Source organism: Lipophrys pholis (assembly GCF_963383615.2).
Source record: "Lipophrys pholis genome assembly, chromosome: 20".
NCBI classification, from domain to species: Eukaryota; Metazoa; Chordata; class Actinopteri; order Blenniiformes; family Blenniidae; genus Lipophrys; species Lipophrys pholis.
The window spans coordinates 666,761-682,324 of NC_137648.1; the positions used below are offsets into that span (position 1 = coordinate 666,761).

Here is a 15,564-nt window from a genome sequence, read left to right on the forward strand (position 1 = left end):
CCTTTGAGTGTTTTTTTGTGTGCTTCCCCCTGTATTCAACAAGAAAATATCATGTACAACAGTTCAACCTGGGGTTTGGCGCCCCCTTTTGGGGCTGATAGAATTCACACTCGCGGTCCGATTTCTTTTCCTGCTCTGAGATTGTTCAAATTGGACTTGTACATATCAAAGAAAACCAGAATAATAAAGCACATATATTCTAAAGCAGTCCTGGGAAACTGGGCGAGACGCAAATGAGAATTCAGTTACAAAATGAGTGAAATCAGCAGCTTAGCTAATTAGCAGCTTAACATCCGTATCTACTTTATTTAAAAAAACGAAATGTAAGAAGAACATTTAAAAATCTGAACTGAATCAACTTTTCAGTTGTGCTCAGTTTTAATCCGTTCCATAGATATGGGGGATTGCGGACCTCCTGAATCTACCACAGCCCCAAGAGAATAACTAACCATGTAGTTTTACTACCTAAACCAATTGCAACTGTTACTATGACAACAGAGACTCCTCCCCTTGTTGATTAATGCGACTGATAATGACCAAGAAGTTGGGCAATGCAATACTAACCCCATAATTATGGGACGTAGATTTAATCCATAAACTTACATGTTGGTATCGTCGTCACATTTACAGTAATTCGTTTTCCCTAAATGGAATCGTTACCAAGGCAACAGAGGTCTGATAACAACCGAGGTGGAACAATGCTCTGTTACCCTCATACGTCGAGAACATATTTTATGAAAAGTACAAAATGTATAATTGTCAAAGACGGATTTTTACTTAATGTGTAACCATGGCGACAAAGATCGTTTGACAGTCTTAAGTATTTTGTAATTGTTGATTAAAGCTGCTGATAATGAGCCAATGAGCAGCTGAGAGGTGGAACAAGGTCCCAATACTCCGTATCCATGGGACTGATAAGTACAACACAGTTCCACTGATATCATGTTAAATGGATATTAAAGTACATTGCTCATGTTCTGTCAGCGTTCCGTTGCACCTGCAGGTTTCACCACATCTAAAGTTTCGGTACATTTTGTTTCACTAGTTTCTCTTCAAATGAGAGATTTTTTTTTCTGAAATCTCACTGAGACTAACTGGTTAAGAAAAAGAGGAGTAACTCCGTCACATCTTCCTCCAATGAGGCGTCCGGTTCCGGATGTTTCCACCTACAGGAGATGAACGTACCAGACTGGAGCAGAAGATCAGTTCTTCTTCCTCAAACCAACTTGGATTAAGGCCACGTTTACACATAGCTGGCTATTTTACAAAAAATGATATTTCCTCCTCTACGCTTTCAAAAGAATCTTCATTTACACGGACCTGCTTCAGAACCTGCTTCAGAACCTGCTTCAGAGTGACTATGAGCTGTCAGACCTGTAGGGGGCAGTGTAACGAGAAGCATGAAGCCATGCCAGCCAATCGGAATCCTGGAGAAAAGACGACATCACGAAGTGGACGAGTTATTTTCTGTTCAGCGGTAATGACACACGGTCCGTTTGTTTGGACTGATAAAGAGGCGGAGCTCCGTCTAAAGGTGGCGGGAGAATAGAACTTAAAAACAACCCTGCTTTCCACTGGACCCATTCCCATGAACACTGGTTCTAACACACTGATTATTGTGACGTAAATCTCCGTCTCCTCCTCTCTACACACAAACGGAAGGACGGGAGTATTTTTAAATCTCCACTTTGGAAGGTTCAGATCTCATTACTCATTATTGTGACTCAGAGTTGCGTTCATGTGTAAAATCGAGGCCCAAACACAGAGAAACATCTCGGTTCTGTAGAAACCCAGCGACGTGTAAACATGGCCTGTAAGAGTTCTCCTTGTCTCAGCTCATGTCTCCTTCCAGTTGTCCAAGGTACATCTTGAGGTATTTTCTGAGTTGAGGGAAGAAGTTCTAAATAACCTTACTTTGAGGTTTTGAATTACAAATTTGAACTTGAGAAATGGAATGACCTGGAACTGAAGCCCAGTACCTGGGAACCTCCAGGTCCTGGGAGACGAGAGCCAGAGGAAGGAGTTCCTCCTCACAACCCTTAGATCAGACGTGTTCTTATAGTCAGCAGAAGCATTGAAGGTGATGCTGAGTTCTCCCTCCGGTTCTGTTCCAATAAAAGTGACAGACACTCAGATTAGAAGTAAACGTACCGGAAAGTTCTTCAGTTCCTGGATGAAGGGTTCTCTTAATCCAAATTAAACTTGTGTTTCTTTTGTCCTCAGAACCTTTGAGATGTTGTTGAGTTCTCGAGCCGTCAGTGACGCCCGGTGATATGCTGACAGGACCATGTCCTCCAAGTCCAATGAAACCAAGACAGAAAAGCAGAGCCCAGGATGTCCAGACAGGACAGGTCATTGACCATAAACGGTCTCAGGTTCCAGAGGAGGTGCTCACAACCGCCCAGATATTGTCTTTGGGCCGGTACAAGACAAGAACTTTGTCCTTTGGGTGTTCTCATTCCTTCCTAGCAGGACTGGTAATGTCTGCCTCGACTAGAGCGTCACATTTCCATGACAACCAAGAATGATGACCAGCAGTACCAGTGTTCTGTGGCCTGCTACTTTGTGCAGCTCGTTCGTCAACCATCGTTTGTCTTTTCGACGCCGTCTCTTCCCGTTTTTCATACAAAGAACGATTTGTGATTCTTTTCAGAAGCCGTTCACTAAACAACACGTATGTCTTTTCTTTATTTGAGATGTCGTCTGTGTTTATTCTGGATCAGGTACCAGTGACGCAGTCTGGCGTCGCCCTTTAGAACAACAGGTGAGAGGAACTGACCCCAGCCAGGTTCTTTCCAGGGGCTTTGGGTTTGTTTATCAGGGATTGGAGGATGAATCTTAAGGATTCTCTTGGGACAAGCAGCTGAAGTCTGATCTTCACTCTCAGTTCTCAGGCCAGTGAGCGTCTTTACAAACACTTTGTTTTGTCCACAGACACAGAGAACTTTCCCAAGAAGAACCTTTCATCAGAGGTTTGGTCCTGGAAGAACCTTCTGCAGGGTTTCCTTTGGTTTCTCAGAAGTTCAATGCGGTGTGGACGTGGTCTTTCCCCTCCCAGGCTCCTCCCCCTTCGCCTGAAGACCCGCCCTCTTGTAGGAGGCGATTCAGGATGCTGAGGAGACGCTGGTGGACGTCCCTCCCTCTTCCTCCTCCTCCTCCTCCATCCGCCTCTGCCTCCTCGACGCCTCCCTCCGTTTCCGAACACTCCTGCACGGCTCGCTGCAGTTCCACCTGACAGCAGAAACACAAACCTGAAACCAGCTTCAACCGGTTTTACAGACATTTTCATTTGTCAGCCATCTTGGATTTGCTTCTTATAAATAATCCCAAAATGGCCAAAGCTGAACAACCAGTTAACAGAGAACGATCTGAGGGAGTCGTCTGCTTCAGTGGTCGGATGGAGATTTGAGCCCCTTGGACTTGGACATGGTGAACAACACCAGCACACATACTGGAGTCTTAAAGGAAATACATTTCACTTTGGTAAAAACCCCAAAAGAATCTGGCACACAGTCAAAGCTGTGGGGGAAATTTAAGAGATACTGAAGAAGGTACGACACAAAAACTTTCATATTATAAGCCTCAAAACTCCTCCCAAAACTCTGGAATATCTGGAATATAAACACCCAATTGAACTGAAGTAACATTCTTCCTGTGAGGTGGAGAAAGTTTTGTTCATCGCTCAATGAGAAACACGTTTTGTTCTTCTCACATCCTCAGACCGTAAAGACTTTTTAGTTTTCATTCAATTAAAGTGAAATATCAGTGGTACCTGCAGGGGGAGCCCTGCTTTGGCGCCGAGCAGCGTGGGAGAAAACCAGGGCCTGAAAATCTTCTCACAGATCACCTGCAGAGAGCAACACCGAGGAAGAAAACAAAGTGAATGAAAGGATGAAACGAGACAAAGAGACGGAGGACGAGAGGAAAGATGATTTATCGTTATGCAGATGACGCCTCGCTTTTCAGCAGCGAACAACACGCCGCCACAAAGGGCTCTTTTCTTCCTCTGAGGAGGATGATGGGCAGGCAGGGGGTCACCAGAGGTCACCAGATGCCCGCAGAGGCTCGGCCAATCGGAGAGCGGCGTGTCATCGACGTGTCATCGACATGTTGTCGACATGTCAGCCTGCTCAGGTGCTCCGGTCGGCTCGTCACTCATCCTCATTGTCTCGTCTCCGTCTTTGTTCTTTCCTCTTTGTTTTTCTTTTCTTCTTTTCATTCTTCTCCTCTTTCTTTGACTTTTTAACGATTTGTGTTTTCCCTCTTTCCTCGGAGGCATTTTTTCATTTGCTTTATTCCTTTTTCATACTTTGGACATATTTATCACACACAGTAAGACTTTGTTAAAGGATTATAATCTGGTGGTATAGTTTATAGAGGATATTTTCAACACTTTTATTTTTACGATAAATTTTTGTATTTATGGAATCAAAGTAAAATTTTAACTACAATTATAAATATGTTTTTAAAAATGTGCAAAAACCTAAATTATGTAATTTGTCATTGACAATGTAATAATTTTCATTAAAAATGAAATTCTAATGATCATTTTAGAGTTTCAGTTGTATTACCTCATAAAATATAAGAAAAAGATTCTAATCCATTCAAGAGTATTAAAATTAAATGCCTCAAACCATGACGAAAAAGATTATTTAGATTGAACTTAAAGCCTTTATGAAAGACGCCTTTAACCTTTAATTCCTTCGGCTCTTTAAAATCCTCTTTTTCACATCTATTTGTTGTTTTTTCCAAATTCCTGGAATCTTCCTCCTGATTGATTCTCCACTTTTCCTTTTGCTGGATTTGCTCTTTTCTTCCCGTCGTTTGACGTTTGTGCCGTCGTGTCTCATCGCGCCGAAAAAGTCTGATAAAGTTTCTCTGGTCTCGTCTTCCTCCAGATGAATGGAGGTTTCTGCTTTCATCACACACTTGATACCTGAGCTGGGAGGTGATGAGAGGCCGTCGTCATGGCGACGAGATGTTCGGCCTGCTCATCTCCTCTCGGACCGACGGCCTCAAGCCGGCCTCCGGGTACAGGTTACGTACAATTTCATTATTAATAACTATTAGAGGTTATTTCTCTGCATTATTAAAACACATAAATGTCTTTACCATCTATTACATCACACTTTGAATTTATACATCATAATGAAGTGAAACGCTTTTACGAGAATGGTGTTGACAATAAATAGAATAATTTCACAACCACAGCTAATTTAAAATGACATAATTTTATGGCTCTAATGTTGGTTAATTCATATTATGAGTAATAAGTGTGGATTTCTACATTTGAAAATGTGTAAAAAAGCAACAAGTTTTCTAAAGTTTTATTTAAAAAGTCAGCAATGAGTAATAAAGAAACAAAAACATACAAAAACTGTCATTTGTTATAGAATAGAAATACTTTGTTAATCCCAGAGGGAAAATCTTTAAATGTAAATAAATAGAATAAAAATAAATACATTTTATAATTTAAAAACACTAAAGTAGAAATATTTTGGACGAGGAGAGAAAATCCACATTCTCTGTAAATAATTCTCTTTATTTCTACTTTATTCAGCTCAGTTTCAATTATACATTATAATTTAATACCCAGGAACAAAATATGCTTTAAAGAATGTTTTAAGTGTAATAAAGTGTAAATATTAGCTGGAAGTTTGTCAGAAAAAATAATATATATTCTAGATATTTTGTTAACATTTTTTACTTGTAATTATTAACCTAATTTATTCAGTTAATTTGTTTGATAGTTAGTCTAATGTAAAGTTACATTAGAATAACTTTTTTAACATTACAATTATTACTGAATCTGATTTAATAATTCAACGAGATTCTTCACATGTTTTTTGTTTTTCAATTATTAAAACTAGTTTTGTTTCTACATTTCAGGTCATAGTTGAACATTTATCAACAGTTTTATTCAAATTGTAAAACTTTGCAATATTTCTGATATTTCTGAAATTGATTCTTTTAGTTTAATGAAGTAAAACTTGACGTGAAATCTTTGTACAAAGTGAAGTTTTAAAGTTGAAGAGCTGCGAGTGCTGGTGAGTCCCGTCTCCTCCGATCAGTAACAGGAGGAATCGAACCCGGTGACAGACTGAAGAGCTGCTGAGAAGCTTTAGTCATTTATCAGCCAGACTTTTACTTTCTGTCCCTGAAGCTGCTTTAATTCTCTGTTTCCTTCATCTTGTTCGTCTCATTTCAGTCAAAACAAACTTCCTTTCTTCTTTTTTAAAAGTTAGTTGATTTTTTAAATTTGTAAAATGATTGAAAAGTGTAAATTCTTCTGAATATACTTTTATTAACCATAAGAGATGTTGCCTCTAAATGTGCATATCAATGATTATTTTTATGAAGTGAGACAATTCAGACTCAGAAAATCATAAAGTGAGAAAAAGAAGAAAATATCCGTTTTTCAACAAATTTGATAAAACAAACTAAATAAGTAAGATTTATTTATAAAACACTTTTCACTGATAAAAATTGCATAAAATGTGCTTTAATAATTATTACAAATCATAAAGACATTTTGCAGGAATTCTTCTGATATTTCTGAAGCAGAAAAGAAGATTTAGTCATCAGACTAAAGAAGTTTTTACAAACAATTAAAATACATTTTCAAAGAAATATAGAAAACTAAGTAAATAACAACTAAGTAATTAAGTAACTAAAAAAATTGTTTAGGAGATTTATGAATAAAATCCCAAACATGTGGTGTTTATTAATATTTATTGTTGTTGGTGTTTTTAATGAGGACAAAGATAAAGATCTTAGAACTGAAAGTTTTTACATTATTTTACAAAGTTTGACTTTGAGTCACAGACTGAGTAAAAAACTAAAACCGCTTCTTCTATTATTATTATTAATATTATTATTATTATTATTCATCCATTTATTAACGGATTAAAAGAAAAAATGATTCAAATTTTCAAAGTTTCATTCGCAAACAAACTTTTAAAGAAAACCATATTTGAGAAATACTCTGGGGTCTGTCCCGGCCTCCTGGTTCCCCCCCCCCCCCCCCCCTCACCTGCCCCCCCCCCCCCCCCCCCCCCCCTCACCTGCAGGTTGGAGTTGCGGCGCCGCGGGCTGCAGCGGTGGGTTTCGGGGTCACATCGGGACGAACAGTCGAAGAAGTTGCAGTCGTCGTCGCTGCTGCAGTTCTGGTCCAGGATGTCTCTCATTTTGGGTTCGAAGAAGGCCATGTCCACGTCGATGGCCACCACCTCCACAACAGGGGACAGACAAACTTTAAACCTCCACTCTGTCTCCCAGGACCAAACTCACTACAGACTACTGGCCGTTTAACGTGGATGGATGGACATTAAGGACATGGAGGAAATGGGAGACAGAGGAAGTTGAGGACATGGAAGAAGTTGAGGACATGGAGATTGTGGAGGGAGTGGACCATGTGGAGGACATTGAGGCTGCAGACCAGAACTCACCGTCAGGTCCTTCCTGATGGCGAAGTTCTCCGGTTTGATGTCACACAGGTGAAGCTTGTGTGTGAAGTCGTTGTCGAAGTGCCAGACCATGTCCAGGAAGCTCAGTGCGATGCGGTGCACCATCTCCCGGGCGGTCCACCTCCCACGGGTCCCCGATCCGGCCTGGCCCCGGTCCTGATCCGGCAGCCCGGGAACCGCCACCTCGTCCAGGGAGAAGATGTTCTGGTCCCAGGCGTGGCCGGCCGAGAGGTACTCCACGGCGTAGAAGTGACCACAGGAGCCCAACACCTTGGCCACATGGGTGCTGAGGTCCTGCAGGACTCTGGAGGGAGGACGGACAGTTCAGGACCACCAGGTTTGTTCACCAAGACGAGACAGAGCGATGGAGAGACAGAAGAAGAGACATCCACAAGACAACCTTCATCTACCTGGAACTGGACAGAAGCAGGCTCTAACCAGGAAGACATCGTCCAATCAGAAAGACTCACGTGTGATATCGTCCAATCAGAAAGACTCAAATGTGACATCGTCCAATCAGAAAGCTTTTGCGTGCAGCTGAAAATGTCTGTCCTCATTGTGCTGAGACATTTTCTCGTCTGTCCTACCACCACTTTCAGTTTGTACTTTATTCTTGTGTCTGCCTCTTTAAGAGGCGTAAAGGTTACTAATCCCCTTTTCTTTTCTTTTCTTTTCTTTTCTTTTCTTTTCTTTTCTTTTCTTTTCTTTTCTTCTTCCACCTCTTTTTGCCTCGTAACTCCTCCCACTGTTTTCCCATTCAGAACGGACGGGTATGGAGTCTTCACCTCCAGGTGAAGACACCGTACTCCCAGATAGAGACTTAATTTAACTTTCACAGCGTTGCTGCGTCTGTCCTCTGTCCTCTGTCCTCTGTCCTCTGTCCGGATGTGAAAACATCTTTTTTCTGTCTTGAACCAACTTTAACCTGTAAGTTTGAAAAGGTTTCCAGGAGTTTAGGAGTTCCTAGTGAGGGTGGATGAGCAGAGCTCCACGGGAGTGACAGTGATTCATGTCAATGATTTTCTACCACTGCGGCGCCACCAGACCACCAGAGTGCCGGGAGACGTCACCATGTGTCCCGTGGGAAATCGTGAAATTTCATATAATTGGTTAAAACAAAGTTGCAGGACGTCTGAAACATGTTGGCTGACTGAGAAATGTAAATACTCTTCCTGGCCAGCAGATGGCAGTAGGCAGCACATTTACACTGACTGTGTTCATTTAAGATAATAGAATTAATAATAATAAGGATGTCGGTTACAAAAGCAGAAGTGACGGGTGGGAGAGGTGGTGAAAAGAAAGGATGGATAAATACTGAACCGGGCCCTGGACTAACCTTCAACCCAGAAGAAGAAGAAGTAATGAGTTGTGTTCGGTTAGTTAAAGTTATCGTTCAGTCAGCAGTAATCCAAGATGGCCGAAAAAGACGCACATTTGCATCTTTATGTGAGGAAACGTTGACGCTTGGTGTGCCTGGCCGGCAGGGAGGTTTCAGCATTAGAATGATTCTTCAGCGTTAGAATAGAATCGTTAGAAAATAGAATCTGCATAAAGTAACTAGTCATCCAGTGTGCTGAATAAAGTTCTAACGAGTCACTTGGTCACTCTCCTGCTGCTTGTGTGCTGCGGGATACTTTCAATGTAAAAGTGTGTCTTGGCTCATAAAGGGTTGAAACACCCCGACTGAGGGACTCGGTCCTCTGAGGGACTCGGTCCTCTGTGGGACTCGGTCCTCTGTGAGTCATCGGTCCTCTGTGGGACTCGGTCCTCTGTGGGACCGATGTCTCACAGACAGAGTCAAATGTGTCAAACTGACATCATGAAGTGATTCAAACCACCTTGTTCACTAGAGGGAAACGTTCTGGTTTTAACTCCTCAGCAGGTCTGAGCGTCTCTGTCTGAGTGTCTCTGTCTGAGCGTCTCTGTCTGAGTGTCTCTGTCTGAGCGTCTCTGTCTGAGCATCTCTGTCTGTCTGAGCGTCTCTTTCTGAGCGTCTCTGTCTGAGTGTCTCTGTCTGAGCGTCTCTGTCTGAGCGTCTCTGTCTGAGCGTCTCTGTCTGAGCATCTCTGTCTGTCTGAGCGTCTCTTTCTGAGCGTCTCTGTCTGAGTGTCTCTGTCTGAGCGTCTCTGTCTGTCTGAGTGTCTCTGTCTGTCTGAGCGTCTCTGTCTTCCGGTCGGTTCTCTGGTGTTGCTGGAGAACGGGTTACCTGAGGAAGGTGTACTCCTCCTGCTGCAGCAGCGACCACAGCGACGCCAGCTCTGCCCGGGAGTAACTCTTATCTCGCTTCTTCAGCTTCTTCCCCCAGAGCCGTGACAAAGAGCTGCTGCTGTTTGCCCCGCCCCCCTCCTCGTCCTCGTCCTCCTCCGCTAACCCCAACGAGTTTCGTACCTGAGGTCAGGAGGACACATGTCTCAGGCCCCGTCCACACCAGGTAAAACCATCTTTTCTCTCCCCGTTGTTCTCAGAAAGTTTCCCGTCCACACGACATCGACGCAGGAAATATCTACGTCCACACAGCAACTCAAAACCATGTAGTGCCCATGCCAGGCCTGTAGGTGGAGCTGTAACTCTGCCACAGAAATACACCAAAAACGGAGAAGAGACAGGTGATGACATCATCGATTTCAGCCAATGAGCATCTTGTCTGTCCACACCTCAAAGCCGAGGGGGCGGTTTCAAATTTCTACACTCTGGAACCCGTTTTAACCCCCCGCCATTTCCAGGTTCCTAAAACGGCGTTGTCGTGTGGACGATGGGATGGAAACGATGCGGTTACATGAAACGGCGTTGTCGTGTGGACGATGGGATGGAAACGATGCGGTTACATGAAACGGCGTTGTCGTGTGGACGGGGACCAGAACATCTGGTCAGAGATGAATTCGTTGGGCTTACCTCCAGCGTGGCGTAAAAAACCACATCCAGAGGCGAGAGCTCGTCGGCGGCGTCCTGCGGAGCGAGGAGACGTTTTCAAAAGGTTTGTTACGAACCTTCCAAAATACTACAAGATCAAAAAAACATCCCAAAATACTACAAGATCAAAAAAAACTTCCGAAATACTACAATATCAAAAAACATCCCAAAATACTACAAGATCAAAAAAACATCCCAAAATACTACAAGATCAAAAAAAACTTCCGAAATACTACAAGATCAAAAAACATCCCAAAATACTACAATATCAAAAAAACATGCCAAAATATTGCAATATCAAAAAAACGTCCCAAAATACTACAATATCAAAAAAACATGCCCAAATACTACAATATCAAAAAAACATCCCAAAATACTACAAGATCAAAAAAAACATCCCAAAATACTACAATATCAAAAAAACATGCCAAAATACTGCAATATCAAGAAAAACGTCCCAAAATACTACAATATCAAAAAAACATGCCCAAATACTACAATATCAAAAAAACCTTCCAAAATACTACAAGATCGAAAAAACATCCCAAAATACTACAATATCAAAAAAACATGCCAAAATACTACAATAGATTCTTAGTATTTTCTCTCATTTGTGATGTTTTTTGGATTTTATGGGTCAATGTGGAAAAGGAATTTCACTTTCACTTGGTTTATTGTCATTGGTTTATTAATTTACTTTAGTTAATTTAGTTAATTAGTTTAGTTAATCAGTTTAGTTTAGTTAGTCAGTTAAGTCCATTTATTTCAATTGGTTTAGTTAGTTTACTTGGTTTAGTGTCATTAGTTTAGTTTAGTTAATTCAGTTTGGTTGGTGTAGTTAGTTTAGTTAGTTTACTTGGTTTAGTGTCGTTGGTTTAGCTAGTTTAGTTTAGTTAATTAGTCAGTTTAGTTTTTTAAGTCAATTTATTTTAATTGGTTTAGTTAGTTTACTTGGTTTAGTGTTGTTGCTTCAGTTAATCTAGTTAATCTAGATAGTTTAGTTGGTTTAGTTAGTCAGTGTAGTTGATTTTGTCCATTTATTTAAATTAGTTTAGTTTATTTTGTTTGTCTACTTGGTTTAGTTTAGTTTAATTTAGTTCAGTCAATTTAATTTAATTAGTTCAGTTAGTTTAGTTGGTTTAGTTAGTTGAGTCAGTTTATTTGGTATAGTTTAGTTAGTTTAGTTTAGTTTAGTGTAGTGTAGTTTAGTTTCGTGGTGATCTGCCCTTCCAGGCCACGGTAGTTTCTCGAGGTTGAGTGGCAGAAACAGGAATGGCGGCGGTCACCTGGTAGTCCAGGATGCCCAGCGGCTCGTAGGAGGAGAAGTTCTCCAGCTTGGACTTGAGGATGACGGGGTTTCCTCGCCAGCGGGCCTCGATCACCTTCTTCCCGTTCTCGTAGTAGAGGCAGCGCTTGTACTCCACCAGGCCCAGAACGCACAGGTCCTCGCACATGTCGCCCGTCACCGAGCCCTCGCCGAACTCCAGGCACTGAGGAGAGGTGCTGAGCGTCAGCGGGGAACTCCTTCATTTACACTCCGACATGGAAAGCTTCAATAACGTGACGCTTCAAACAAGCAGCGGTGCCAAACGTCAAACCTGAGGGTTAGGGTTAGGGTCAGGGTTAGGGTCAGGGTTAGGGTCAGGGTTAGGGTCAGGGTTAGGGTTAGGGTCAGGGTTAGGGTCAGGGTTAGGGTCAGGGTCAGGGTCAGGGTCAGGGTCAGGGTCAGGGTTAGGGTCAGGGTTAGGGTCAGGGTTAGGGTCAGGGTCAGGGTTAGGGTCAGGGTCAGGGCTAGGGTCAGGGTTAGGGTCAGGGTCAGGGTTAGGGTCAGGGTTAGGGTCAGGGTCAGGGTTAGTGTTAGGGTCAGGGTTAGTGTTAGGGTTAGGGTCAGGGTCAGGGTTAGTGTTAGGGTCAGGGTTAGGGTCAGGGTTAGGGTCAGGGTTAGTGTTAGGGTTAGGGTCAGGGTCAGGGTTAGTGTTAGGGTCAGGGTTAGTGTTAGGGTCAGGGTCAGGGTCAGGGTCAGGATTAGGAAGTGGTCAGATCTTCAAACAAACATAAATTTATTTTAAACAAATTTCTTAAGAGAAGCGACGCGACACAGAGACACTCGGGTTCTTTTATTTTTCTCTATCAGCAGAAAGTTTTACTGAAACTAGCTTGACATTGAGATTTTTGTCAGTTTAGCCGTAATTGTTTGTTTTTGGTTAAAATATAAACGTTTTCATCACATCTACTCTGCCTCAGCAAAGAAAAACTTTAAAAGTTACATTTGAAGGTAGTTATTGCAGTACTTTACTAGTCCTTCCCACTCGAGGTGAAATTCAGCTGAACTAAAAGGAGTTAGGTACCCCGAGCTAAAAGCTAACATGGCTAACAACGTGCTAAAGTAAAATCAATAAAAGACTCGTCTTTCCTGATCCGACTGATCAACTTCTGATTCTAAACTAGATGGGTTAGTTGAGTTGACTGGTGCTGGTGGTTAAGCTTCTGGTAAGCCTTGTATCCATTTATATTTAATCTTATTATTTAATTCATCCAGTCTTAATGGATATTTTGACTTCTTGTATTTATTCTGTGTAGAGCAACACGAGAAGTATTCATCTCTGATAAAGTATTTCTACTCTAAAGATGGATTTGAGTTACAAGTTCTGATCTGACAGTTTCCAGCTCAAACCTGTAAAACCAGTAAAACCTGTAAAACCTGCAAAACCAGTAAAACCTGTCAACCCAGTAAAACCAGCAAAACCTGTAAAACCAGTAAAACCTGTAAAACCAGTAAAACCTGTCAACCCAGTAAAACCAGCAAAACCTGTAAAACCTGTAAAACCAGTAAAACCTGTGAAACCAGTAAAACCTGTGAAACCAGTAAAACCTGTCAACCCAGTAAAACCAGCAAAACCTGTAAAACCAGTAAAACCTGTAAAACCTGTCAAACCTGTCAAAACCTGTAAAACCAGTAAAACCTGTAAAACCTGTCAAACCTGTACAGCTCAATAAGAAACCTGCTGGAAACCCACCACAACCTCTGGAGGAACCACACACTGACCCCCCACCCCCCACCCCCCCCCCCCCCCCCCCACACACACACACACACAGAAAAACTCTGAAAACCTTATTCTGACATGATGTAATCCTCCTCCATAAACGGCTTGTCTTTCTTTTAATCTGTGAAAACCTGAAGATAATCCTCGGTAAGACACACACACACACACACACACACACACACACACACACACACACACACACACACACACACACACACACACAGGTGTGAAGGATCAGTCTTGTTCTGGACGGGGATTAGTGGTCTAATCCTCACGTTGTTCGCATTCCAACACAAACATCCGTCAGCGAGGAGACGAACAGGGAGACGGACAGGGAGACGGACAGGGAGACGAACAGGGAGACAAACAGGGAGACGGACATGGAGTCGAACAGGGAGTCGCAGTAGCTCCAGCTGTGCGCTCCACTGCTGCCAGGTTTTAAGGATTTAACTTCACTCATCAGTTCAATGACATTTTCTGCTTCAGAAGCTCAGAATTCCCAGTCACCTGAAGGCAACACCACCATGGAGGGTTTTTATTTAATTCATTGTTTTGTCTCATTTCAACAAGTTTTTATTTATTTATTTATTTATTTATTTGATCAGATTTTAGTAGGTTGATTTTGTCTTTTTTTTTCTTTACCATTTTATATAAATTACATTTAGAATTTATTATATTTGAATCTATTTTCTGGTTCATTTCTATTCTTTCTTTCTTATTTGAATCATTTTATAAATTCTATTTTGGTAAATCCTCTTAGTTTTGTGATTTCATTTGAATTTGTTTTGTTTCAGTTTATTTTATTCTTATTAGTTTCATGACACCTTTGGCTGAGGAAAGTTCACCTGACAGACACTCAGGCCGTTTTCACGACAACGTTTCAGGTGAAAACGAATCGTTTTTGCATTTACATGACAACTTTTTGAAAATGTGTGTTTCCGCGAAAATGTCAGAAACACTAGAAATGATGTAGTTACACGCCACGTTCACGTTGTCCCCTCTGTTTCCATGGAGACAGAGTCGGAGCGTTTTCTAAAAGTTCCACCTTGGTTGCTGTTTTCAAAAAGTTGCATTTTTTTCAGAGGCACTGAGCACCGTGGTCGTGTAAACCGACACCCAAAATACATCAGAAATTTAGTGTTACCACTTGTTGTGTAAACAGAGTAAATCGTGTAAACAGAGTAGAGTAAACAGTAAACAATGTAAACAGAGAAAATAGTAAACAGTAAACAATGTAAATAGAGTAAACAGTAAACAATGTAAACAATCTAAACAGAGTAGAGTAAACAGTAAACAATGTAAACAATCTAAACAGAGTAGAGTAAACGGAGTAAACAGTAAACAGTAAACAGAGTTTAAAGGATCAAATCTTTCAGGAGCTGCTCCTGGTCTCTGCAGGTTTGTCTGATTAACTGAACAGTAACATGAGGAAGGCGGAGGAAGTCCAGCAGACGGGGGTGGGGAGGTGGGAGTGTGGGGGGGGGGGGGGGGGGGGGGTGGAGGGGGTGTAGGTATGCAGACGGGTTAATTGAGACTGCGATAAGAGCCGAGGACAGACTAGGACCGGCGGGTGATGATGAGCGGTCCTTCATCGTTTCGTCGTTTCTCTGTTCGTTTGTTGAAAGTTGAAACGCTGAAAGTTTAGATAACTGGATCAGCTGCTCTCACACATATTAATGTTCTCCGATCCTCCAGATGTTCTACACCTGCTCCTGTTCTCCTCCTCCTCCTGTTCTCCTCCTCCTCCTGTTCTCCTCCTCCTCCTGTTCTCCTCCTCCTCCTGTCTTCCTCCTCCTGTTCTCCTCCTCCTCCTGTTCTCCTCCTCCTCCTCCTGTTCACCTCCTCCTCCTGTTCTCCTCCTCCTCCTCCTGTTCTCCTCCTCCTCCTCCTGTTCACCTCCTCCTCCTGTTCTCCTCCTCCTCCTCCTGTTCTCCTCCTCCTCCTCCTCCTGTTCTCTTCCTCCTCCTGTTCTCCTCCTCCTCCTCCTGTTCACCTCCTCCTCCTGTTCTCCGCCTCCTCCTGTTCTCCTCCTCCTCCTCCTGTTCTCCTCCTCCTGTTCTCCTCCTCCTCCTGTTCTCCTCCTCCTCCTGTTCTCCTCCTCCTCCTCCTGTTCTCCTCCTCCTCCTGGTCTGGTCGGTCCAGAA

The 15,564-nt window shown here is 42.4% G+C and overlaps 1 protein-coding gene across 1 annotated transcript in view; it reads right to left on the bottom strand.

Annotated features, from left to right (window-relative positions):
* Positions 1-276: 276 nt before the first annotated feature.
* Positions 277-15,564, bottom strand: part of dipk1c (divergent protein kinase domain 1C) — a 40,613-nt gene continuing 25,325 nt past the window's right edge. The window contains exons 3-9 of the mRNA XM_080489483.1: positions 11,663-11,866; positions 10,359-10,412; positions 9,673-9,854; positions 7,449-7,770; positions 7,065-7,229; positions 3,773-3,847; positions 277-3,231 (exon numbers count right to left, since the gene is read on the bottom strand). Of these exons, the coding sequence (XP_080345609.1) occupies positions 3,016-3,231; positions 3,773-3,847; positions 7,065-7,229; positions 7,449-7,770; positions 9,673-9,854; positions 10,359-10,412; positions 11,663-11,866 (1,218 nt within the window). The 3' untranslated portion in view covers positions 277-3,015. The remainder of the gene's footprint in view (positions 3,232-3,772; positions 3,848-7,064; positions 7,230-7,448; positions 7,771-9,672; positions 9,855-10,358; positions 10,413-11,662; positions 11,867-15,564) is intronic.